Raw genomic sequence first — 27,739 nt, forward strand, 5'->3', positions numbered from 1 at the left:
CCGATCCATACATCACAGTTGGTACAATCACTTTCTCATACAGAACTCTCTTTACATTTATGCCCAACCCTCTATTTTTTACTACTCCCTTAACTGCCCCCAACACTTTGCATCCTTCATTCACTCGCTGACCTACATCTGCTTCCACTCCACCATTTGCTGCAGCAACAGACCCCAAGTACTTAAACTGATCCATCTCCTCAAGTAACTCTCCATTCAACACGACATTCAATCTCGCACCACCCTCCCTTCTCGTACATCTCATAACCTTACTCTTACCCACATTAACACTCAACTTCCTGCTCTCACACACCCATCCAAATTCTGTCACTAATCGGCCAAGCTTCCCTTCCGCGTCTGCAACCAGTACAGTATCATCCGCAAACAACAACTGATTTACCTCCCATTAATGGTCATTCTCGTCTACCAGTTTCAATCCTCGTCCAAGCACTCGAGCATTCACCTCTCTCACCACTCCATCAACATACAAGTTAAACAACCACGGCGACATCACACATCTCTGTCTCAGCCCCACTCTCACCGGAAACCAATCGCTCACTTCATTTCCTATCCTAAACACATGCTTTACTACCTTTGTAGAAACTTTTCACTGCTTGCAACAACCTTCCACCAACTCCATATAACCTCATCACATTCCACATTGCTTCCCTATCAACTCTATCATACGCTTTCTCCAGATCCATAAACGCAACATACACCTCCTTACCTTTTGCTAAATATTTCTCGCATATCTGCCTAACTGTAAAAATCTGATTCATACAACCCCTACCTCTTCTAAAACCACCATGTACTCCTAGTATGGCATTCTCTGTTTTATCCTTAATCCTATTAATCAGTACTCTATCATACACTTTTCCCACCACACTCAACAAACTAATACCCCTTGAATTACAACATTCTTGCACATCTCCCTTACCCTTATATAGTGGTACAATACACGCACAAACCCATTTTATTGGTACCATTGACAACACAAAACACATATTAAACAATCTCACCAACCATTCAAGTACAGTCGCACCCCCTTCCTGCAACATCTCAGCTCTCACACCATCCTTACCAGATGCTTTTCCTACTCTCATTTCATCTAGTGCTCTCCTCTCTTCCTCTCTTGTAATCTCTCTCTCATTCTCATCTCCCATCACCAGCACCTCAACACCTGCAACAGCAATTATATCTGCCTCCCTATTATCCTCAACATTCAGTAAACTTTCAAAATATTCCGCCCACCTTTTCCTTGCCTCCTCTCCTTTTAACAACCTTCCATTTCCATCTTTCTCTGTCTCTTCAATTCTTGAACCAGCCTTCCTTACTCTTTTCACTTCTTTCCAAAACTTCTTCTTATTCTCTTCATATGAATGACCCAATCCCTGACCCCAACTCCTGTCAGCAGCCCTCTTTGCCTCACTTACCTTGCACTTTACTTCCAAATTTTTCTCTTTATATCTTTCATACTCCTGTACACTATTACTCTGCAGCCATTCTTCAAAAGCCCTCTTTTTCTCTTCCACTTTTACCTTCACTTCTTCATTCCACCATTCACTGCCCTTCCTCATGCTGCCTCCAACAAACTTCTTGCCACACACCTCACTTGCAATCCCAACAAAATTTTCTTTTACTAACTTCCACTCCTTCTCTAAATTACCCATTTCTCTTACTTTCACTTCGTCATATGCCATTTTCAACCTTTCTTGATATTTACTGTTTACCCCCGGTTTTATTAGCTCTTCAACCCTCACTAGCTCCCTTTTACATCCACCTACTCTACTCCCCCACTCTTTTGATACAACTAATTTTCCTTCCACCAAAAAATGATCAGACATACAATTAGCCATACCCCTAAACACATGCACGTCTTTCAATCTTCCAAACATTCTTTTAGTTATCAACACACAATCCATTAATGCCCTTTCTATCACTCTTCCATTTGCCACTCTTACCCATGTATACTTATTTTTATCTTTCTTTTTGAAAAAGCCAGAACTTAACACCATCTCTTGCTCAACACATATATACCAGTCTCTCACCACTCTCATTTTCACCTGGTACACCATACTTCCCAATGACATCCTCTACTTCTCCAGCGCCCAGCATTTAAGTCACCCATGACAACTACATAATTCCTTATACCCAGTCCTTCTACACACCTAGTTAATTCATTCCAGAACTCATTCCGGTCTTCTTCCCTTTCCTCACAACCTGGCCCATGCGCGCTGACAAAAGCCCAACATTCCCCACCCAACCTAACTTTTACCCACATTAACCTAGATGATATCTCCTTCCATTCCACTACTTTACCTGTCATCCATTCACTCAGATATAAAGCCACACCTTCTCTTGCTCTTCCCCTTTCAATCTCAGACACTCTACCAGACATTTCACCAAACATCACTTCACCTTTCCCTTTTATCTTTGTCTCACACAAAGCCAATATATCCATCCTTCTATTCCTAAACATACTTCCAATCTCACATCTTTTACTCTCTATCGTACTACATCCACGCACATTCAAATACCCCAAAACTAGAGTGCGGGGAGCAGTCACTCTCCCCCCAGCTCCACTTCTTTGATGTGTCACAGGATTATAGTACAGGAGAGGGGGTTCCCAGCCCCCTCTCGTCCCGTCCCTTTTAGTCGCCTCTTATGACATGCAGTGATATGTTGGCGCTATTATAATTGTTTTTATACCCTCGCGGCCACAGGGGGCTTGACAGCTAATACAATGGCAATAATGAGAGGTGTTCCAAGGAATGCAGAGGGAACATAATAAAAATTCTATTCTATTTCTTCCTTTTAGGTACTACACTTCTCTAACTGTAGCCGATAGAATTGCTCAACAGTACTGGGTCAACTTGGACACCCTGAGTGAAGAAGTAGTAATTAAGAATGAGATGCTTTCGGATTCACATCGGAGGGCTGCGGTGAGTGCGAATGATCGTCTTTTCTAAATATTTCTGTTGAAAGCTAAGGGTTCTATTTAGTTATTTTTAAATTCATTTATTGTTAGGCCAAAGGAGTACCTCTAAACATGTTGAACCTGTATTGCAGTTTAGGACTCGTGTATTCCCAAGTACGCGATTAAAATATCTTTAGTTATATTTGGGAGAATGTAAAGATAATTATTTGCACTAGAATTTCTTAGATTTTAATCACGAAAAGGATGTACTGTGTATTATTATTGTTATTACTAGTCAAGCTACGACCTCTATTGTTAGAGGAGATTGCTACAAGCTCTGTTTGGAAAAGCAATAGTAAAGTAACAAATAAATTTTAAGTGAGAAATTGTGCTTAACCCTTTTACCCCCAGGCTATTAGGAAATATCCAACCCTTAACCCCCAGGGGTTATTTTTTTTTCAAGCACATTTTACCATATATATTTTTTGAATTGCTCTAACAGCCTTAATTTTTGTCATAGAGAGGTCAGGTTGGTCTCATTCTCTTGGAAAATGCCTGAAGTTTCTCAAAAAATTATCAAAAATATGCAAAAAAAAAAATTTGAATGGTGGATATTTGCAAGGACGTACCAGTACGTCCATGGGGGTAAAGGGATGTGTTGTGTGAAACGTACCAGTACGTCCTTTGGGGGTGAAAAGGTTATAGTGTTTTCTCTATTCCAAGTTATATTTTTGTGTACAATTTTTTGTATAGGACCTCAGTTACACATGGTCATTCATTTTGCCTATCCCACTGTCATTTTGTATTCGAATGAAATTTACTTATATTTATTAGAATTACTTGGTAACCTTTATTGGTGCATACTATGCCCTTATTTTATACAGAGTACTATGTTTAGATATCTCTTTTGTGCCTCAATGAATTAGAGCTTGGTGTCAATACTTACAGGAAGCTCATCTACCTTGTGATTTCCTTTTATTCGGCATGAGACTGCCTGTTTTTTTTTTGTCATTTAGCCTTTCAGCTATGTAGTCCTAGAATAATTAGTCATTTTGTTTCCCCCCATTGCCATGCATTACTGTTTAATTTCCTGTGTATAAAGCATCATATAAGATTATACAATGTATTAGTTTTGAGTACAGTACCCTTACAGTGTTCAGTTGCATCATGTTAATCTTATTTTATTAAGTTTTAGATGCCATTCAGTTACCAAGTATATCAGTAATTGTTTTTCTTTTTTTTTTGTATCTTATGCCTTATGAATTTTGTTTTTGGCAGACTGTTACCCTCAAGTTTGATTTTCCATTCTATGGCCATATGTTAAGAAATATAACAATAGCCACTGGAGGTTTTCTTTTCACTGGGGATTTTGTCCACACGTGGCTTGCAGCAACCCAGTACATAGCCCCGTTAATGGCTAACTTTGATACGTCGGTGTCCGAAGATGCCTGTGTGAAATATGCTGACAACGGTAAGTGTCTCACATGTTTTAAAAGTGCTTTTGGGTTTCTGTGGCATATGGTAAGAGGTTTGGAGTACTTTAAGGTCAGTGTCAATCCCCTTGGATTGGGGTAGAGCATCTCTGCGCCCTTAACTGATAAAATTGAGGAAACTTTTCTTTGATTTAAACTATTCTTCGATAAGGAGCCTTTTCTCATTAATTTTATTTTGCCGTGTTCTTTTGCCAAAGGGAACTTTTATGTGTTCCATTTTTCAATTTGGTAGTTTTAATTGTGGTATCTCTTTATACCAGTATACATTACAGTAATCTGGTCCGGGAACAATCTTGTAAACCAAAATTATTTTTCCCTAAAGAAATTGAAGGAAAATCCATTGATGTGTTCCACATGTCCATTGGTACTCACAAATACTCATTTTTAAAGGTTTGAAATGTTATGTAAAGACCAAATTATGACCCTTAACTTAAAAAAGAAATACACATTAATATTTCATCATGAAAAATGTAGATACAGTATTGACAAATTAACTCACGTTACCTTCGAGGAGAGTCGTGGGTGGCGTAAGGGAAACGAGAAGGGAGGAGAGGGTTACTGCTTGTGGGGAAAATCTCCCTCAATTAGAACTTTGGGTAAAATATTCTCTTTTGAAACTAACTGGATCTCTTAATTTATTTATTTATTTTTTTTTTTTTTGACACTTTGTCGTCGTTTTTCAAGTTTAACAGTCAACTTTTACCAAATGACACTTTGTTTTTCTGTCAAAAGGGTACAGAAATCCATCATTGCAATGTCTGTAAATAGATTTGCTGCTCGCCCTGCTGAAGTTTTATATAGGTGATGTGTTTCTACAAAATTTTTGGGGTTTCTCCACTTTTCAACATTTCCCTCACTTCACTCAAAGTGAGACGTTTGTCACTATCCCTCCTCCTCCTCCGGTGAAATCTCCTCGACTAACTCCTGTTGCTGCTCCTTATGCAACTCCAATAGCTCCTATGTTGTCATCTGCATGTTATGCTCATCCAGAAGATTGTTAATGTCGTCCCTGTTCTTGCCATTTGTCTATCCCAAGGACACAATTTCATTATCAACTGCCTTCCCTTGCTTGGGTTAGAACCCTTCAAAAGGTTCTCTTGGTGACACCTTCCCAGGCTTTATCAATCATTTTGAGGTAGCTTCAACTAACTTCTGTTGCTGCTCCTTATGCAACTCTAATAGCTCCTATGTTGTCATCTGCATGTTATGCTCATCTAGAAGATTGTTATTGTCGTCCCTGTTCTCCTTGCCTATTGTTTATCACAAGGACACACTTTTATCAACTGCCTTCCCTTGCTTGGGTTAGAACCCTTCAAAATTGGGTTAGAACCCTTCAAAAGGTTCTCTTGGTGACACCTTCCCAGGCTTTGTCAATCATTTAGAGGTAGCTTACAATATGGAAATGTTCTAACAAAACTCTGTGAGAGCTTTGATCCCTTTGGTGACCTCGAAACATTGATGGAAGATTACCTTTTAAGTACCGTTTTTTTAGAGATCACTTGCTGATCCATGGGTCGGAGAATTGGAGTGGTGTTGGTTTGAAGGAATTAGATGTTTATGAATTTTAATTCTTCCATCAGGTCATCCTCAATGGTTAGAGGATTGTTCGCAAGTAACAAGGTTCTTGCTCAAAAATTTACTTTTTGACCACAGTAACCCATTCCACAAACAAAATACGGGTCACATAAGCCTTGTTGTTTGACCTCCACATAATGTTCAGTTCCTGCTTCTGGAATTTTAGGTCTTAGTTTCTCTGAGTGATGCACCAGGAGAGGTTTTATTTTGCAATCTTCTCTGGCATTAGCAAAGAACAGGAGGGTTATATGATCTTTCATGGGCTTGTGACTGGAAATTGCTCTCTCGGCAGTAAAGAACGTTCTTCTTCAATAAAAGACTTGCTGTGGCATGTAATACTTGGAATCCAGGAAGAACCTTTCGAATTTGAAAACTGTAATCTGATGCCTTCACAACAGAGCTCGCGCTCTCACCAAATCGCACAACACTGGGTACCAGTTCTTCTCAAAGTATTTAAACCAGCCACTGCTCTATCTGAATGTTTCTTAAACATTCTTTCGCTTTACTTGCTGATGTACCTGTTAAAAGATACTGTTAGTTGGAAATGTTGGCAAAGCAGTTTAGAAAAAAAGAAGAGTTGGCAAAGCAGTTTAGAAAAAAGAATAGTTGGCAAAGCAGTTTAGAAAAAATACTGTAGGAATGTTCATAACCCTTTGTTTCAATTTTTCTTATTTAGATTTTGATGGATGGGTAGACCATCAAAGCAATTGTTTCAGATATGCGTGTAAGGAGCTTGGGCGTTATTATTATTCAGGCTGATAAACTGTTTAACAGCAGTATTAGACTCATAATGTTAAGGGTTGATGTATTCTTGCACAGTACTTAGTCTTGATATCAGCCAATGCACAATGTAAGTGTTTATACATCAATAGAAAATGAAGTGATATGATTAAATATTTTTCCAAAACTATTTTCTAGTTTGTTCAGTAGGTAGTTCACATTAGCCCTTTTACCCCCAGGCTCTTTGGAAATTTCCAACCCTTAACCCCCAAGGGGTTATTTTTTCGCCACCACATTTTGCAGTATATATTTTTTAAATTGCTCTAACAGCCTTAATTTTTGTCATAGAGAGGTCAGGTTGGTCTCCTTCTCTTGGAAAATGCCTGAATTTTCTCAAAAAATTATCAAAAATATGAAAAAAAAAATTTTATAGCATTTTTTTGCAAGGACGTACCGGTACGTCCATGGGGGTAAAGGGATGAGTTTTGTGAAACGTACCAGTACGTCCTTTGGGGGTAAAAGGGTTAGATAACACAAATACTGAATTTTGAAATAGTGCACTAACCACTTAATAATACAGTATAGCAATTTAGTAAGACCACAGTCACACTAATAGATTCCTAGTAATCACTGGAAGGATTTATTCTAAAGAGATGTGAAGCCATATAAGAGATGAGTCAAAGTTGGTCAGTTAGTGGAAAGAAAGAAGAGGGAATGAAAGAAAATAAAAAGATAGGAAGCCTTGTAGTCATGGCTGATAGGTTTTAGCAATAGAACATTGATTATTTTGATTTTTATCTGCTAGTCACATACCTAACATCTTCGATGTGCAAGCTTATTTACCTTAAGAAATAAAAAAACTTTATATTTCTTCCCTTCGGGGGACCAGCGGACATGAAATAGGATTCATACCGAGAGTAAGAAACCTCCCCATGCAGCAGATGGGAAGCAAATAAGCTTAGTGATTCGTATCATCTTTGTTGTTTAGATCCCCAGTTTTATTCCAAATTGTTGGGATTGCATTTTATGCTTTTAGTATTTTGATGATTAGCAAGATATGTCTTTTGCTTTTAAAGTGTATTTGTTCTGACACTCCATACAAACACTTTCGCTCTTTATAGGGAATATATTTTCGGCGAAGCTGAAACTAGCCATATGATTTTTAGCGAGGTGTAACCAACTACCACTAGTTAGCGGGGGATATTACCAGCTCACGCACACACGTACCTGTTCTATACCATCACTTTTGATTTTGGCTCTGAGTGCACACATAAGTCTCTCTTTACTGTGTTTCGAGCATACCTGTTGGTAAGACTCAAAATCCGGCTGTAGCGGTTTTAAGAGGCAGCCACTTTTGGATGGAGTCTCTTTGTTCTGTAACTGATGATTCAGATCAAGGGTTACTATGGCCTGGGAAGGCTCTGAGGTCTTACCTCAAATGAACCACGTGAGCTCGCTCACATGTTAACATAATGTTTGTTTGCACGGGAATGGTTAAAAAGAGAGTCACGGGGAATACGATCACATAGATTCAACTGGTGATAGATCACTCCTTGAATCCTCTATCTCTCCCGCAAGGGCTTAGACCCAGACCTCGTAATGCTAGGGGCAGTAGGATATCCTAGAATGCAACAGTACTACTTTGTGGCGTAGGTACTGCAAGCTGGTGTTTGGAAGCGTCGGACGACATTTACAGCTCACTACTGGCAAGACATAACCCACATGTCTAAACACCTCAAGCTCCCTTGTGGGACAAATAGCAGTGGGTTGAGGGCATATGTTACCTGGGATTAGTCTGGGATGAAGGCTAGGGTGACTGGCTTCTTCTTTCTTCATCTTCCCCTCTCTTGGGGTACATTACCTTTGGTACGCTGCAAGCTGGCCTCCTCCGTCTGCAGGTGTGAACCATTTTCCCTTGTGCAACCTGATATGAGATATATATTTGTTGTCCCCGGCCTCCCAGAAAGGTGGGAGTCAGGCAATGTCTAATTTCAAGTCGTTGGAGTTTTCCTATTCCATTAATTTTTACCTGGACAAGTCACATTGTTTTGTTATCACACATCACCATGAGTGCCCAGGCTGTTAACACGCATATACGTAAGAATTTAGCGAAGTGTCGGGGGGGTGTTCTATTAAACTCTTGCAAAGCACGGGGGCACACGCAGGTTCGAAAGCCAGCCAGTTGATCAGGACTTCCGCTCACCTAAGGGAGAGTCATTTGTTATGAAAAGCGAAGGGTTTTTAAGGAGTGTTTGAACAAATAATAAATTTGGAAGTAATTTTTATTTTTCCTAATGATACATACCTTGAAAGCTCTTTGTATATATTTGTCCTGCCGTCACCTATCCCCCTGCAAGTTCTGCCTGCAGTCAAAAGTGATGGTATAGCGCAGGTGTGTGTTTTAACGGAGTGGCTAGTAGTATCCCCGCTAACCCCCCCCCCTGCTAAGTAGTAGTAGGTGGTTATATCTTGCTAAAAGTCGCATGGCTAGTTTCATCTTCACCGAAAGTATACTCCCTATAAAAAGCTCAAGGTACGGTATGTATTGTTAGGTAAAATAGAAAGTACTTCAATTTGTTATTACTGTATTGTGCCAATTGTCCGAGATTAGAAGACATAACTCACATACAGTAGATGAGCAGAATGCTCTAGTTGTTTGGATAAAGATATGACAGAGTATTTCAATTTACTTTGCTTATAAGATTGTTGGAATTCTGGTCCTGTAAAACCTGCAGGATGTGTTAATCTAAGTATTATACTCTACAGTATATTGTACTTGTATACATATTCTGTATATCCTTAGTTTTAATAGTTTTCATGGTATTTTCTCATGGACTTTTTCAAAACTCTTATGGTTTGGTAAGGAGCTTTGAATTCCTAGGTAGGAATTGCATATTATATCTTTTATTCCAAACTATACTGGAAGTTCATAGATTTGGTTATCCTCCCAAGAAAGGTCTTTTTCTGAGAATGTTTTAGGAAAAGGAGAAGATTCCTTTGATAATTCAAAATATCAAGGCAAACATGGTATAGTATTAAATTTATAAGAAGAGATATCTCGATTCTTATTGATAAAATAAATGAGACACTGTATACTGAATTATAATACCTGTGAGTCCCACATTTCCTCCCCTCCTCCCATCTACTAAGGTTCAAAGAGATTTAACAGGGTTGATAAAGGTCTTTCACTACTTTTAAAATATAATATACTAAGCTTGTTTGCTTCACTTTACTGCCTAGTGTAGTTTCTTACTCTCATTATGCTGGTCTCAAGGAGAGAATGAGTATAGGATGGAGAGAGAAAACTCCTTCTTTTATTTCTAAGATCGAGAAGCTTGCTCCTTTGAAGGTGTTGGCATTGTGGCTTTCAGGAAAGTATCATAATGATTAAATTTATCTCTAGAATTCTGTTGTGAAGTAAACAGTGTTCTACAAGGCATATAGAAAGTAGTACTCAAATAGGAAGTCACCAACACTCTAGAATACTATATTTTAGTCCTTAGAACTTTTCAGTTTGTAGTGCCCCCTTTGTTTTCTTGCTTTACATGATTTTTATTCCTTTCATTATTCTGGTCCCAGCTTTTTGTTTATGAATGCAATGTCGTATTGTAATATTGCTAGTTCATCAGTGATTGCTTAGCAATATGCTTATAGTAAATTGCTTCTTATTCATGCTAACTTTTTAGACATTAGCTAAGCTACAACCCTACAATAATTGGAAAAGCAGGATACTATAAGCCCTAGGGCTCCAGCAAGGAAAGTAGCCCAGTGAGGAACAGAAATTTAGAAATAAATGAATATGTGAAAAGTAATGAAAACTATATAAATTATTTTGAGATCATTAACAATAGTAAGATAGATCCATCACATTATGAAAAGTCTTATGATGTCCTGTTCTTTATCAAAGCATTTGCAACATTTTTCAACTTCTGAAGTTCCCTTAATTCAGTAGCGAGATTATGTAATGTATTCTGTAGTGATCCTTCCATGTCCTGTTCAAAGTGCATCCATTATTGCTCCAAGATTTCTTTTACACTAATATATTTTGGCTCCTTTATTACATTCCCTTGAAGCAATATTTGATCGGGAGTGTAAATATCACTGCAGATTCCTTTCCACCGTTAGTTATCTACTGCATATTTCCTGAATTTATTGCTGTGAAAGATTTAGTTTTCAAATGTTATTGCTTTTATATACATCCCCTTGAAGCAATATTTGATCGGTAGTATAGATATTGCTGCAGATTCCTTTCCACCGATAGTTATCTACCGCATATTTCCTGAATTTATTGCTGTGAAAGGTTTTGTTTTCAAATATTACTGCAATTGATATCATCCTGGATGCAAATGATATGTACTTGCTTAGACTTGGCTTTTGTTATCAGGAAATAATTAGAATTTACTCAATAAAGGGTAGGGTGGATATTTACTCTTTGAAAGAGGATGTAGATCTATTTTTGCTGCTTATCCTGGCTTGTTTAATACTTTGCATTATGAATTTTGAATACGCTGTTGCCCGTGATTTAAGGAAGACACTTTTAACAATGTTTTGCAGCTTCTGTTTTATTAGGCACAGATACTGTCAGCCAAAGTGCAATACAGCCATGTATTTAAAGGAAATGTTTTTATAAAGAATTTGTTGCATTACACATTTATTATAAGTACAGTAGTGTACAGTGAATTTTTGTCTTTATAACCACCAAAATTTTTTCAGTTGTCGTTTAAGCACTTATTGCTTATTGTTTTGAGAAAAGGTGAAAATTTTTGTTTAAGTAGTTTTACTTCCTTCCCTTTTTATTCATTAATGCTTTCAATATATTATCTTTCCAGGTACGGCATTCACTGTTCAGTGGGATAAAGTAAAGTTGAAAGATCATCAAGATGCTGGAACATTTACCTTCCAGGTATGGAGTAAGGAAATGTTTAATGCCCTAAAGTATATCTTGTCAGTATTTCATAGTGGGTATCCTACACAAACCTTATGCTTTTGAAGTTTTTTCTTGCATGTTTCCGGTCGTTTTGATATGGAAGTACTGTATTCCATAAAATGTTCCCCAATGATCTGTATTTGCTGTCTATGGTAGTTTTTTCACTCCATATTTGTTGATTTGTGCGATAAAAGATTTGATGACTTAACCCTTTTACCCCCAGGATTTTTGGAGATTTCCAACCCTTAACCCCCAGGGGGTTATTTTTTTCCCAGCACATTTTGCAGTATGTTTTTTTTTAAATTGCTCTAACAGCCTTAATTTTTGTCATAGAGAGGTCAGGTTAGTCTCATTCTCTTGGAAAATGCCTGAATTTTCTCTAAAAATTCTAAAAAATATGAAAAAAAAATTTTATAGCATATTTTTGCAAGGATGTACCGGTACGTCCATGGGGGTAAAGGGATGGCTTTTGTGAAACGTACCAGTACGTCCTTTGGGGGTAAATGGGTTAAGCACAACCAATTTTGACAATGTTAGTCTTGTATGCTGGTACAGTCCAACCTCCTTATCCACAGTTATTACGAATTTTGCTGATGTAAAATTAAAAATTGCACATAGTACTAGCAAATGTATTATTAAGTACTAAAGTAATACTACTGATATATGCAAATAATATTCATATTGTACAGCACCGCACTATTTGATATATTTCAGTAATGCAGAAAAATTAACATTTGCTTCCACCTCTCGCTTTTGCCGTTTAAAACATTATAAGGGTTACATGTACAGTATTTATATGTATCATTAGTTTAGAAATTGATTAAACAAATCAAGATAAATGTACTGTATTGGTTTAACTTTCTAGTGTGCTGCATTATAAAAATAGTATGCACTGTTCTGTATGCATTCAGTGATTCTCTACTTCCTAATTCCTCTATTCTTCCTTGTTGATACCGAAATTCATAATGATTATGATACAATACCCATGTTGTTGAAGGCTCGATTGATCATAGTGTAGGCATTGAAAATGTAATTTGTTCCCTGAACAAGTGAACTCTGGTAATGTTCTTCAACTACAAACATGACCTGCTGATTGGGACGAAGCATTTCCAGGCATCCTTACCTGATGATAATGGGGATAACTTTTCTTTAATTCAATTTTGACTGCGTGACTGATTCTAAATACAGGATTCTTTTATTTTAACCTTTGATTTTGTTTGTTCTCTTGCCAAAGAGAACTGTCACGTGTTTACTTAGTACCCTTTTCTAACAGCACCTGTCCTTCAACTATATACACATTACAATATTTGTGTGGAGCTCCTGTCTGAGCTAGCTTGATTGGTGAATACAAGTGGATGAATGGCATGCAGTTTGAAATTTTTGCCAATAATTAGTTCCACTGTTGTGAGAATTTTTGTATATTTTCCATAATACTACCAATTTGTTAGCCGTATATAACTGAATCTGTGTATCGTTTCGCTCCGGATGAGGTAGTTGGACTGCGCTGTACTTAATTATAGAAATGATGGTTAGAATTTTTTATATTTTTGGTTGAAGCTAAAATATATAATTTTTTTTATTGACAGGCAACATTGCATCGGACAGGAGACATCACATTTATCTACAAACAGATACCAGTTACTGTCACAAGCATTCATGATGACGAGCATCCAGTGAAAGTTGGACTGTCTGATGCATACATAGTAGATCGTACCATCTTTTGTAAGTATATATATACTCTCTCTCTCTCTCTCTCTCTCTCTCTCTCTCTCTCTCTCTCTCTCTCTCTCTCGCTCTCTCTCTCTCTCTCTCTCTCTCTCTCTCTCTCTTTTTTTTTTTAATGTATGTTTAATTACAATAGTTTTGAATTTGACATTATTTAAATTACGTGCTTATCATTAAGTGTATTAAGGTTTTTGAAGATACTTCAGATTTTTTATGGCACCTGTTACATGACGGTAGAAGTATAAAAATTGTATTAAATTGTAGTTGTTTATGATTTCTCTAAAAATAGATATCTTCATGAAAATAATTTTTCACAATTGTGCAGTGTAAATTATTTCACAATCGAGTACTACATACAACTTTGTACCTTTCAGATGTACGTCGAAAAACTATTTACGAATACCACAAGATCGACATGAAGAAGACTTTCACGGTAGGCAATTGGACTGCTATACTCTTCAAGGCTTTACCAACGTGCATGACTTTGAACACTTGTGATGAATGTTTGTCAACAAAGATAAGTTTCCAGGTAAGGGTAGGACAGGTGTTTTTCATTCTTAATTTTGAATTATGGTACTGTTGATTACCTTTTAGGCCTTTAACCCTTTTACCCTCAGGCTCTTTGGAAATTTCCAACTCTTAACCCCCAGGGGGTTATTTTTTTCCCAGCACATTTTGGTGTATATTTTTTTTAAATTGCTCTAACAGGCTTAATTTTTGTCATAGAGAGGTCAGGTTGGTCTCATTCTCTTGGAAAAGGCCTGAATTTTCTCAAAAATTTATCAAAAATATGAAAATAAAAAATTCTATAGCATTTTTTTTTTGCAAGGACGTACCGGTACGTCCATGGGGGTATAGGGATGGCTTTTGTGAAACGTACCAGTACGTCCTTTGGGGGGTAAAAGAATTAATAGAATTGATACTATTAATAACAAAATTGTAGTCAACATAAGATATACTGTAACTGGCCAAGAAAATGATTGTAGATTGATACCGTATATTTAATTATGCAGTTTATATTAACTTTATTAAATTTTTTATCCTTTGTTTCAGTGTAATTGGTGTAATAAGATAGGCAGATGTAGCACAGGTTTGGATCGTTACCGTCAAGATTGGCTAAGTCAAGGATGTGAGAACTTGAGCCTCCAAGATGTAGAGAAGTGCGCTGTCCTACCCCCACCGCCGACCTACCCAGCTCCAAACAATCCATCGAGGAATGCCGGCATCGATACATTTGGACAGAACGCCAGCGTCGAACCTTACTCTAAAGGTGCGTTGATTAGTTACTGATCTTATTTCTAATGGCAGTTTGTATGACTTTTTGATGACTACTACTGGTCTTGAATGTTTTTTTTTTTTTTTTTTTAGCCTCATCTAATGTCGGCAACATTACTGTAATCTGCATGGCAGGTGGTGTAGGGTTCATTGCTGAAGTACCCCATAATAGGATTCCGCCTGCTGTGCACTTTGCGAGGCATGCGCGGGACTTTACTGAGGGTTTTTCAAGTGTGTGTTTGTCCCTGTCCCCTCCCCCAACTGCATTGCTTTTAGCTTTTTTAATTTTCATCCTGTCAACAAATTTCAATCCATTAATCAAGAATTAATCTTATGGATGAGCCCTGCCAATCTAGAAGATGACAGTGTTTGCATTAAACTATACTTTGATTATGAACCAGTTTGTGTTTCAAGGTTCTTTGAAATGAACAGTACTGTTTACGGCAATCCCTCACTATATTGGTCCATCAGTACATCGTAGATTTATAAATATATGTCCTCACTATATTGGTCCATCAGTACATCGTAGATTTATAAATATATGTCCTCACTATATTGGTCCATCAGTACATCGTAGATTTATAAATATATGTCCTCACTATATTGGTCCATCAGTACATCGTAGATTTATAAATGTATGTAAGTGTATATCGCAGACTCCTATTTATGTCCCGGGTTTGTGAGGGCAGATAAGTTTTATATTTTTCATATTTTGATTATTCTTTATTATAAATAGTAATTTTTGGACCTAAAAATTGAAGTAAAATACAACAACACTGTATATACTCTTGTAACTTTCAATCTTGCATATTGTGACTCCCAAATTTTCACATAAAAAAAAAAAATAGTATTAATCGTTTATTTTGTATCATGCAAGTTCTTTTCCATGAGGTAGATGATAATTGGAGAAGTATTGAATTAAAGGATCAAGATAGAGACAAGTGGCAAACTCTAACTGAGGAGGCCCTTTGCCTCAATAGGCGTAGGAGATGAAATGATGAAATTCTATTTGTCTCCACCTCTTTAATCCCAACTTCTTGTTCAATAAGTTGAAAAAGCTGAAGACGATAAGAGTCTTTAATAACACATAGGCCTGTAAACAACCGAACAAATAACAGCTGTTTTGTTATGAACAACCGATTTGGATAACAGGAGCTGTTTTGCTTGCTTTTCAATTTCATACGATAGTAAACAATTACCGTTTTTGTTATAAATGATGTTAAGTAGAATATGAAAGATATATATTACTACAGTAATATTTTTTTTTTTTTTTTTTTTTTTTTTTTTGCACAAAAACTACTTCAAGAATTGGAAAAAGTCATTCATTTCCTAAGCTTTGTAATCAAGCACCACAAAGCTAAAAACTTTTAAGATTATATCATGCATCCATAACAGGGATGAGACATATTACATGTGTTATTATTGGATACACTTAAGTGAAACATTAGTAAAATGGACATATAGTTTGGACAAAAGCATAGCCTGGCCGAGCAGTACATACGTTGATGAATGATCAGATTTTAATGGTTTAATTTATGTACAGTATATGTACGAATGTGTGTACAGTAAAAGTAAGGTTTAGTTTTAAAATTTGTTCAAGTGTTTAACAGGTTCATAAAAGGTTCAAGTTTATAAAAAAAAATATGAAACGTTGATAATGATGAAAAAAAAATTTGCCGTAGATTTCTGTACTGTATCTACTTTGTGGTTTTATCAATTGTCGGGGGGAGGGGGGGGGGTGTCCTAGAACAGATCATCCAAAATAGCTGAGGGTTTACTGTATAGAGTACATGACTATATATGAGGGAAAAGTCTTCTGGTGACTGAATTCTAATTTTGTAGTGTTAGGTATTTTGAGCGTGTAATTAAAGCATTTAAAATGTTGTCAAATAGTTCTTGGAGCTGGGTAACTTTAGACAGAATTTCTTACTTATTTCTTAATAAATTACACTAGATAGTCATTTGACAGTTGCGTATTCCAAGTGGCAGTCGGTCGCAGGTTAAAAAGTATCAGTTAGCAGTCTTTCATAATGAGTCTTCTTTAAAATGATTCACTTTCAAGACAAGAAAGTAAAGTTTTGAGGTACTTAATCAGCGTGAGAAATTAATGAAAGTGTGCCAAGAGAAAAGGAGTCCATGGTTGAAGAATTAGATTCCAAATGACTGTTGCTGAAATGCATATGTGCCTGTTTTAGACAAACATGTTATGTATAAAAAACCTAGAAGATAATCAATATTTTGTTTCTGATGTAGAAAGACAAACTTCCCTTCTGGCATAAAGAACAGTGTAATGCATACCCTTGCTTATTTGTTTATATTATAAACTAAAAACTTGGGATCTATGTGAGGTGAATGCTTATGAGATGATGTAGTAGTTGGCGGACTGCGGCTGGATGCGTCACGCAGACTGACTTTGCGGGATGCCAACCCCACCCCAAATGCAATACATTTAAATGGATTGGTCCCAGAAAAATTAAATAAATATGAACACTAGGCACCACCTTTTAATTCGGTTCTGTGGAAGGGTACCAATCGAAGAATGGCGATCTTTTAGTACAATCTTCTCTGTGCAAATATTGCATTAAATAATTACTTAAAATTATCCAACTAGATTTACAGTATACTGTAGCTGAAGAAAAGGACAGTTTAAGTGAAAGGTAAATAAAAGATTGTAATATAAACTTTTTTTTTTTCTAAAACTTCATAAAAAAGGATAAAAAAAAAATTGTCCTATAAGTAGAAAAAAAAGATAATGAAGATACCCGGAAAAAAAATCCACACCTATATTGGGTCTATACTGACCAGCTATTTAAAAACAAAAATCAGGACACTTTTGACAAAATCTTGCAGAACCATAGGTTATCCTTGTAAATGTACACACCCACGAAACAGAGTGGGCATATTTACATGGCAAATAAAAAAAATACACTAATAAACTAGAGGGGGACTCAGCAGAGCAGAGACCTCCGTCGTGGCAGCTTACAGTATATCTTGACCTTGACCTTAACATATATTAATTGGTGTGGATTTCCATACTCAAATGTAAACCTAGTTTGAAGTCTCTGTGACAAGGATATCCAAACTTATGGCTGATTACGTGATATGGACGTTTTGCTCGTCCATGACCTTGACTTTTTTTAAATCTAATCATTTCCAGCTCTACTTAACAGTTTAAAATCCCTGCAAGTTTCATTATGATTAAAATTGTGGCCGTATGTTTGATGACTGGAATTTAATCTTGACCATGGAACTCGACCTTGAGCTTCAAACTTAACATGTATTAATTTCCATTTGAACCAAGTTTGAAGTCTCTGTGATAACGATGTCCAAACTTATGGCTGATTATGTGAATTGGAAATATTGCTTAACTATGACCTTGACCTGCCAAAATTTACTCCTTTCCAGCTATTTAAATAATAGTTAATCCCTGAAAGTTTCATTACTCCTTGATTAAAATGGTGGCCAGGAAGGTGTTCACTCACACACACACAAACAGGGGTGTAAAACATAACCTCCTTCCAACTTTGTTGGCGAAGGTAATAACATAAAGATAGCGTATTAAGACATATATCAACCATACAACTTAACTATCTCTTAAGCATTGACACAAAGCACACTGGCTGTTTGCAAATAACAGAAACAATTGAGTTATTATTAAGTCCCATACCAATGAACAGATTCCCTATTACAGCAATGAACTCTTAGCTAATAATAGCAAGTTGCCATTTACCACAGCATTAAAGAATCTTTCCGTTAAGAAAACATAGAAGCCATAGTTGTCTGAATCAGCATCCTAAAGGAAACGAGCTGATACTAAACACCACAAACTAGTTTTTTTTTACATAAATCTGTACTCAAACTTTCACAACACTATATTAGTTCTAACTCAGAAGTTTAAAGCAAGTTCCAATTACGGAATATTTACAGCAACCGCAAAAGAACAGTCAACATTTAATCCTTACTTGCACCATGCAAGATAGCTATGTTCTTGGGCAATAGGTCCATTTGCGTTGGTTTTCTCCATTGGTCAAGCCTGCTCACAACAAAGTAAATTTTACAAAGTTTGCAGTCATTCATTGACTATAATATTAATGTAAGTGAACCCCTTACAAAAGGGTCTGTATTATTTGAGAGCTAGTAGTAAAACTGCAGCACACCGACCAGAAAATCAAATTGAAGTGTCACACCTCACACTAAACCCAAGTACCACTTAAGGACCACAGGTTAACCAGACAATTCTCAGGGGAGCATAGTTACACGGTTTTCTTTTTTATGGTTAACAGTTCCTTATTTTTGGAGCCCTACTGCGTGCTTGGCGTCATACCAATCTGAAATACCAAAAAGGAGTCATTAGCTAACCAGATGGTTGATGGCTAAACTTGGTAAATAAATCATAATATAATAAATATATAAATTTATCTCTTTTTTATAAAAACAGGTATTACTTTTACAATGTATTCTTGTTTGATTAAACGCTTGAGAGTTGTGGTGATCATTTGCACTGGCCAAGGTGTTGCTAATCCTGACTTTGTGGATTGTCAAGTCATCGAAGATTTATTGGGAATGTTTTTACAAGCCAGTAGATTTTATTTATATGAAAGAATTATTATACGATTAACTATTTGAGATTACAATATTAAATGACTGTAATAGAAAAAAATCCTGAAATAGGTTTGTTACATTTTTTTTTGTTATTATTATTTCCAATTTATAGTTAAATTTATGCTTTTGATTGACCTGGGGGTTAATTTTTATTCTTGTTTTTGGTTTTATTTGTATTCCAAGAAAGTAAAATTATTCAGCTTTACAAAGAAAACAAAACATTATGAAACAAATAAAAGTTATATGTATTGCATAGTTGGGAAGGAATATTGCAAGGTTGTGGATTAACTCTACAAGATTTTAATTTTTATCCTTAGTGAATTGCTCCAAAATTTCCTTGATATTAATGAGAGATTCTCTTTAACCCTTTTACCCCCAAGCTATTTGGAACTTCCCAACCTTTAACCCCCAGGCGTTTTCTTTTTAAGCACATTTTGAAACATATTTTTCAAAAATTGCTCTAACAGCCTAAATTTTTGTCATAGAAAGGTCAGGTTGGTCTCATTATTTTGGAAAAGGCCTTAAGTTTCTCATAAAATTATCAAAAATATGCAAAAAAAATGTAAAAAGCAGTTTTTTGCAAGGACATACCAGTACGTCCATGGGGGTGAAGGGATGAGTTTTGTGAAATTACCAGTACTTCCATGGGGGTTAAAAGGGTTAAAATCATTTTTGCCTTAGTATAATTTTGCATAATCGGATTGGATTATCGGTTTTATTAGTTATCCAAGAATTTTTGTAGGTTGAATAGTTAAGGATTTACCGTGTCTTCTCATACTATGGGTCAGCAGTAAGTAAATACCTTGTTAAATATATTTTGTATGTAACTCCGTAAAACAGGGCACTTGAAATGCAATGTGGTTGTTTTTCCTGCTGCTAAGTTTTTTAGGCAATCTTTATTTTAAAACATTCCAGAAAGTAAATTGTGTAATTTTTTTTTTTTTTTTTTTTACTGCACATATTCCACTGCCATGTACTTGGGTGTTCATGTACCATAATTGCAGGAGTACAATAGTATGGTTGTTTAAATTGTGGCAATTTTTTACATGATGTTATGTGAACAGTTTGGAACAAGGGTACAGTTAATAAAGTACTTCTGATGATGCTTTGACATAAATTTACAGATGCCATAATTACCAAGCAGTTTTGAGTATAGGGTACAGTACTGTACTAGGCAAGTATTTCATATAGAGTGTTTAACAGAAATACATTTAAAAGAACCAGTTAAATGAGATTTGATGTCAGTTTTAGGAAAAAAGGTAGTGTAACTTGATCGACTGATCCCTGAGAAGAATGGGAAACATTAATTACATTTAAGCTTAGGGAAGATTTGCATGTTTTTCAATCAGTAATATCTGCCCACCATTTACCAAAAGCAATCTTGTAGAATATTTAGATTTTATTTTTTAAATATTTTCATTCTACGGTATCGTATTATTTTAAAATATTTTTTTATTCCAGGATAGCCTTTTCTGTGATTATATTTGTCGTTCTGTATACAATTTTACAGTTTAGAAATCACAAAATATTGATTTTTCATATTGATACAGTACTTGAAATATTTTATGTAATCAATTCTTATTGTTGAGGAAGACTTGTTTCACTGTACTAAAAAGATTAGTCAGGTTCAATTCTTTCTTTGCTATCCCCAAATTTAATGTGGTGGGTTGTAACAGTTACCTGTATTATCAATTATTTGTTCGTACATGAATATAAGCCTTCTTCCCTTAATAGGAGTATGCCTTTAGTGAAGTTTATATGACTGTTAAAGCTTGAAACATGGGGACAGTAGTTAGCGGGAGGGTGGTGTTAGAAGTGGAGGCAACGGCAGAAAAACATGTTTGAAAGTGTCGTAGAAAGCTCCCAGGACTCCTGCAGGTGACTTTTCTGGATGGAGATGACAAGTGGGAATTGGAGACCTGTCATCGATCTCTCTACTTTGAACTATTGATCCACAGATACAGTACCATTCAAGATGGAGACAGCAAGCAGTCATACGAAAGAAGTCCTCTTTGTTTCTCTGTTCGCTAGTCTTTTCTTGAACGTCGTTTTGTGTACGGAAGGATCTCGATTATTGCCTCATTCGACCCTCCTACATTAGAATTGCTTCAGGATTGAGTCGGACTTGCATCCTTTTATCATGATCTACGAGTCTTGTTATATCAGAAATAGTTCGTATGGATTTCGAAACACAACACAAGAGGTTCCTCTGCTTGAATTCCTTCAGTGTTAAGGTAAACTTCCTTCCTTTTACCGCTACCAATGGATAATTGTTTTGGGGGAAAGTTTCATTGGACGATTGTAACAAAGCAAATAGAGCAATTGTTCGTACCAAAAAAATCTGGATCCACAGTGGGTTATTTTAAGACTTTTGTTGACGGAGAGGTTAGTTCCTCACTGGTGGCTCCCCAGTGATTGCTCAAATAGTTCTTGAAGTATTATTAGTCGGCAACTAGCGTTCTCTTAACATTTTAGATCTGTTGGGATAGGAATAAAGGACCACTACCCTGGTAGCTGCATAAAGAGTCTCATCGTAGGAACTCCTCGACCCCAGGAAACCTGCTGTCCACAAATGTATCCAAGGAGGGATGGGAGCCCACCTGAGTATCCAACCTCCGTCGCAGGGTTATGATTCACAGAAGAAACTTAACTGCTTTTCAGCCTTCCACAAATGCATGGACTGTAACCTTGCTACTTTACAAGCTTTCCAAACGAGTTTGGTAAAGCACTCATTAGTGTTGATGAATGAACAACACTTCTGTTTGTGACTTACATTGTCAAAAGGGCCCCCTGTTTCAAAGACCCTTAACAAGTTAGAAAGCAGGTGCACTCTTAGGAAGTCAAAATGTAGTAGAGTGGTTTGCAAGGTTCATCCAGGCAGAATAAGTTCAAGCAGACACGCTCAGTCGACAAGGACACGATTTAGGAGTCGAATATAATCCATACACTTTTGTTTTGTGTTAAGGTTTCTTACTCTTTGGGTTTCACCATCACCATGTTTCAGGACTCCGTTCAATATCCTGAAAATTCTAGACGCTTGTATCTTTCCACCCATTTTCCCAAGTATACAACAGTCTGTTGACAACCTCAAGGCTCGACGTTAGCCTGATTGCTCCCAGGAGGCCCCACACGGCATTGTATCTAGACCAGCTGTTTTCTATCATTGTCGGGGAAGCTCCTGAATTTCTCTGGTGAAGAATGCCGCTCAGTCCTTGATCCAAGTTTTTTTTTTTACTAACACTTAGGTCTGGTCTCTGCTAGAATCAACAACTCGTGGGGAGACAGTCTGGTTCTGTTAGGGAGTTAAAGCCACATGGAAGATATTGCGAGTTCTCATGTCTCTCAAGTTGACTCACTTGAGCCCGTGGGATGGCCGGAAGATATGGGTTCGACCTTTGAGACTGTCCTCTACTAGCCTAGCCCTGGCAAAGTAAGAAAACGGCATAACTTTTATTTTATCTCAAGTCATTCTGAAGGAATGGAAGGAATAAGAAGAGATCCTGGAACACTTTTTCTTTATGGCTTCATGGGATAATCAGCCGTGCTTTTCCTTCAAGTGAGGAGACAAAAGGACCATCCTGGATTCAAGTGCACAGTCAGACATCAGATCTATTCCTGCTCTCAGGAACCCAGGATACATTTATTCTGGACCCGATGGTAGTTGCTCGTCAGATCTTGTGGCAAAGCTAGCTCCTTAATGGAACAAGAAACATCTTGTCCGAGATGGGGGTCACAAGGTTCTTGAATGAGAGGTAAAACCTTTCTTGGTTAGCAACAGTCATTCTTTTATTTGCTGGACCGGACACTAGAGCCAGGTAAGCTGCATAATAGGGCAGTTTTTCTTTACATAAATGTTATATAGAATCTTTTGAAATCTATGGAAATACATTTCTCATAAATGACCATACAGTACATACAGACAACACATCTGCCATACGGATGTGTGTTCTTACTTAAGTGTACCAGTCCCCCGTAATACCATCCTAATACATACATCATCTCCCTAGGTCATTAGAAAGTTGACAGGAGTTGGCACTTTCACTCCTGTACATGACCAAATTTGGTTATAGGGACTCCCTCCCTCCTAAAGATAGGTCTCCTATTAAAGGGCGAATAGTTGGTATAATTTTTCCACTAGGTCAAAGTGCGAGTTCAGTGGCCCGCCACCTTCCAGGTAATTACTGCCACCTCTTTATGAGTTTTAACTTCTGTATCCAGCTTCGCTAAAAGCATACTCCTATTAAAGGGCACTCATGTTTGTATACATACATAGGTAAGAAAAATACAAATTACTATAAAAATTTGTGATTTTAATGAGACTACTGAATAACAATTTTTTTTTTTCTTTTAATAGACTTTGTCCAGATGTTTTGTTTTTAAATGAGATTTGAGAATAGAGTAAGGCAAGGTTCGAATTTGAAAGTTGAAAGAGAACAGAGGGAATCAAAGAAAATTAAAAAACAGAAAATACAGTGGAACTTAGGGACAGAGGAAAGAACATGAATAGTCATCTAAAGTGTGATGCATATAGCACTAAATGCTCCTCAGTGTGGAATGTTTTTGTGAATTATATAGAAGTACTTTTGTATCGTTAGTATTTGCAGATTTATTTTGTGTTCATAGAGCTAGGGATTGCTAGAATAATGTTTGAGCACTCAAGGCAAACTTTGCTACTGTGGGTATTCAACTTTGCATGTGGATATAATTGTTTTCATGATATCCTGCTTTGAGAATCCTCCAAAATGTCTCGATGAATTCTTTCTGTCTGGTTTTAAAGTATTTTTCACCAGGTATAAAATTTAACAGAGAAATCTCTTAAGACTAAAAAAATTTTGGAGCGGTCATTATCAAATTCTAGGCATTTTTGTATGATACTCTTCTGACACCAAAATTCACTTTAGATAAAATACACTATGTGAATTGCATTCATTAGACAAGAAATAAAAAGGGTCTCAAGTCCCAAGAAATCAAGTACATGCTAGCCAAATGCTGCATTAACATCAAAATTCACTTGTAAACAGTAATCACTGAAGATCCTGGAGATGTAGTTGTTCTGTGGTTTTTAGATATATTGTAGAGGAAATACGGTTTATTTACAGCAGAATTGCATAATTTTGGGTCTCTTGTTTATTTGTTTAGCAAAGGAGGATTTAGGAAGGAGAGAGAGAAGATTAAATTCAAAACCTGTTGTTCACCTGCATGTGTAAGTGAGGCTCTTAGACAAGGCCAGGCACTTATCGTTTGCTTAAGTGAATGAAGATACTAATCCAGGATAGAAATGGGGTAATTATTGTCCAAAGATTAGCCTCAGATACGAAAATGTTGATCGTGGATAGTATTTTAGGCGCAAGAACATACAACTCGATTGTTGTACAAATAATTTTTATGTGGCACTAATTTTCTCATTTTTCAATAAGGCTTTTTCATGTTTTAAATTTATGAAATTCTTGTAGGTGGTAGTGATGGGTAGTCTTAGGGAAGGAGCCTAGCTTTATTTTAACAGATCAGATTCAATAGTGAATAAAAAAAAATAAAAAGATGCAAGGAAGAAGCAAAATGTAGAGATTGGATAGCATTCTTTCTAGTTGCGTGTGATGATATTGTACTGTACTGCTGTTTTATGGCGAGATAGATAATGTCTGTTAAAATGATGCGCTAGTCAAATTTGAACTGCAGAATGTGAAAATTTGCAGCCTACTTTATACTGTCTTGACATATTGAAGGTAAATCTTTTCTTGTTGCTGGTTACATCTTGGATCAAAGATTAGTTGAAAAAGCTTTAAATAAACTTGGTAGAATGGCAAGTAGGGATTTATGTTTAGCAAATGGAAGAAATGTTGATGTCGAAGCTTTTTGAAAATGTATCAACTGTAGCTTCTCTGTCTTTTCTGTGAATGTCAGGATAATGGTTTTTCATAAAGACAAAACGGAAAATATCAATAAGGTAAAATCTCTCTTGTCTTGTAACTTTGTTTTAATGTTATCAGGTAGACTGGAGAAATGGCTTGAAATTAAAGTTAGGAACTGGCTGTCTTTCTCCTCACAGGCTCAGGTATATCTTCTGCTACTGACAGAAGCACCAGTGACAGAAGCAGCAGCAGCAGCAACAAGAGCAGTAAAAGCAGCAACATTTCTTCTTCCCCAAACAGTACTTCCTTGCCTCCCAACTTGACTCCTGTTGTCCCTAATAGTGTTGATCCCCACTTAGCAAATCCAAATGATACTCAGAATAATGCACCACTAAATTCCTTGGACACTGATTTACCTTCTTTTTTATCCCCAATTTCCAAAACCCAACCAGCTCCTGGTTCCTCAGGCTTGGATGCTTCGGAATACAAAGAAGGGATAGTTACTGATGGCGAGCCTGAAACACTAGCTCACACATCTGGGAGAGGTAGAGTTTGGTGCATGCAGATGTATTACTTGCACCAGCTTGTCTTGCCTTGATTGCTTGTCCCTTTTTCAATTACCCCATTTTTGCATGTATGTATGTTTGTATATATGGATTCTGAAATGGTTTTAGTAATTTTCATTTCATAACAAATAGCATGTTTTTTTCACAGCTTACCAGAAGTTTATTTTATTGTAGAAACACTATTTTCTAATATATTTTGTTAGTGAGAAAATAATTTTTTACCACGGAATGATTAGAGAGGAACTAAAATATAAGATTTAACCCAATTTCTTTTTAAGCTCGCCCAACCATTGAAGATGACTCGCTGGATATAATGTGCATCTGTGAATGTTTTAAAGTCACCTTTTTTTTTGGTAGCTCAAATGTGGCATCAAAGGCATGGCACTATATTAGTTCTAAGTGTAACGGTACTTTAGTACTGTAGCAAAGAAAAGTAAAACTCCTAGATGTAAAGAAGTGTTTGTTGAATTTCATGTCTGTATGCAATCATCATCCATTGAGGTTATTGATCAATCATTCTTTTTCCAGACCTGTAAAATGGATAGTTATCCAAGGTTTATATGTTTTGGATTTTGATCTTGATTATTTTTAGTATTGGTTAGTTTAACGAAACCACTGAATTGAAATGCTTTGATCTTTGGTACCCTTGTTTTCATTTCCAGTAAATATCTTGTAATTGTTAGAGTACCATTGAAAGATGGATTTAAAGTTTACTTGAGAATTACTAGTTTTTAATTTTTGGTTATTAGAATAATTACACAAGTAATTTACATAAGCTGCGTACCAAAGAACCTTTTTGGATAATAGTTTACTTGAAAAGTGAACATCCTTCATAATTTTATATGGGCCAAATTTATACAAATTATTTTTGGGCTGTTGAAAATTAGGCATGGTTTTGGAAGGTAGTCATTTTGTTGTTAATCAGTCTTCATTGTTAGTCTACTTTCATTTGTTTCTTGAAAGGACTAAATACTTTATATGAAAGCTTCTCAGTTCATTTTTCACTAAACCTTCAAGAAATTTCATTGCAAGTAAATTTTGTTAATACACCATGGCAGGTCTTATTTCTAATGTATACTTTTCCTTCGCTTTTATTTCAAAATGTGCATCGGAAAAGTAATCATTGTTTTAACAAATGATATAAACTCAATTTTATTTAGCACAGTAAATGTGATAAACAAATAGTTGGAATGAGTTATCATTGCTATGTAATGTAACACCATTCTGTAAGGAGCTTGTAGAGAAACTAGCACTTCAAGGTTAGTCTTGACAACTTTCAATTGCTCGTCCTTACTTCAGTACTGTACTCTAATAACTTGCTCAATACACACGAATACAAGAAGTTCAGATTGCACTTCCACAAGGCAGTACGCAATTAAAACCATCAATTTTATACCTTTTTGGTGTTTGTTCTCTATTTCCTGAGGAGGGAAAATCTATCGGTTTCTCTTTTTCTTAAAGATCTTTAGTAAGATTCTATTTGAAGGTTCTTGTACCCACACTTCCTGATTTTCATTTTGACTACAAACCTATACTTGCAGAACTACAGTTGATGTTCTGTGATGCTATATTCCTGTCCTGTATGAATTATCCCTGGCTTTCCTCCTTTCCCAGTAATTTTTGTCTCCTGTGTAACTTTAATTTCTTCAAAGATTTGATTCAAGCTGTATCCTCCAAAAAAGATAGACAATACTTCAGACTTATATGTGGGAGTTGAATCAGCCTTTAAAATAGGTAGTTTTTTCATTATATTTTTTTTCATAATTAGTCAGTTTCCTATTATTAACTAACCCAGATTTAAATGTCTTTTTGTACTGAATAGACAACAATTAGTTATTGAGCCTATCCTTGTGTCCATTCTGTTTTGCATGTAGATTTTCTCAAATACGGTTGACAAGAGATTCTTTAAAACATCAAAATACTTGCCAACCACTAGTTGAGAAATTTAGTGTGGAGAAAGAGCAATACTTTTTCTCACTTTCCACCAGATTTTTTTTTGAGTTCTACAACTAGTCTTATGTTTTCTCTTATTAATACAATATAATCTATCAAAACCAGTTGGTAAATGGCCCAAACATTTTCATGGAATG

The 27,739-nt window shown here is 36.2% G+C and overlaps 1 protein-coding gene across 3 annotated transcripts in view; it reads left to right on the forward strand.

Moving 5' to 3' along the window:
- Positions 1-27,739, forward strand: part of l(1)G0289 (lethal (1) G0289) — a 60,764-nt gene that overhangs the window by 22,048 nt on the left and 10,977 nt on the right. For 2 of the 3 annotated variants that reach the window (XM_068392416.1, XM_068392418.1), the window contains 7 exons: positions 2,819-2,942; positions 4,196-4,388; positions 11,535-11,608; positions 13,219-13,354; positions 13,732-13,886; positions 14,411-14,627; positions 25,536-25,628. In XM_068392416.1, coding sequence (XP_068248517.1) covers positions 2,819-2,942; positions 4,196-4,388; positions 11,535-11,608; positions 13,219-13,354; positions 13,732-13,886; positions 14,411-14,627; positions 25,536-25,628 — 992 coding nt within the window. The remainder of the gene's footprint in view (positions 1-2,818; positions 2,943-4,195; positions 4,389-11,534; positions 11,609-13,218; positions 13,355-13,731; positions 13,887-14,410; positions 14,628-25,535; positions 25,629-27,739) is intronic. The other variant, XM_068392417.1, reaches the window with a different exon arrangement.

Source organism: Palaemon carinicauda, chromosome 18 (genome assembly GCF_036898095.1).
Source record: "Palaemon carinicauda isolate YSFRI2023 chromosome 18, ASM3689809v2, whole genome shotgun sequence".
Taxonomy (NCBI): domain Eukaryota; kingdom Metazoa; phylum Arthropoda; class Malacostraca; order Decapoda; family Palaemonidae; genus Palaemon; species Palaemon carinicauda.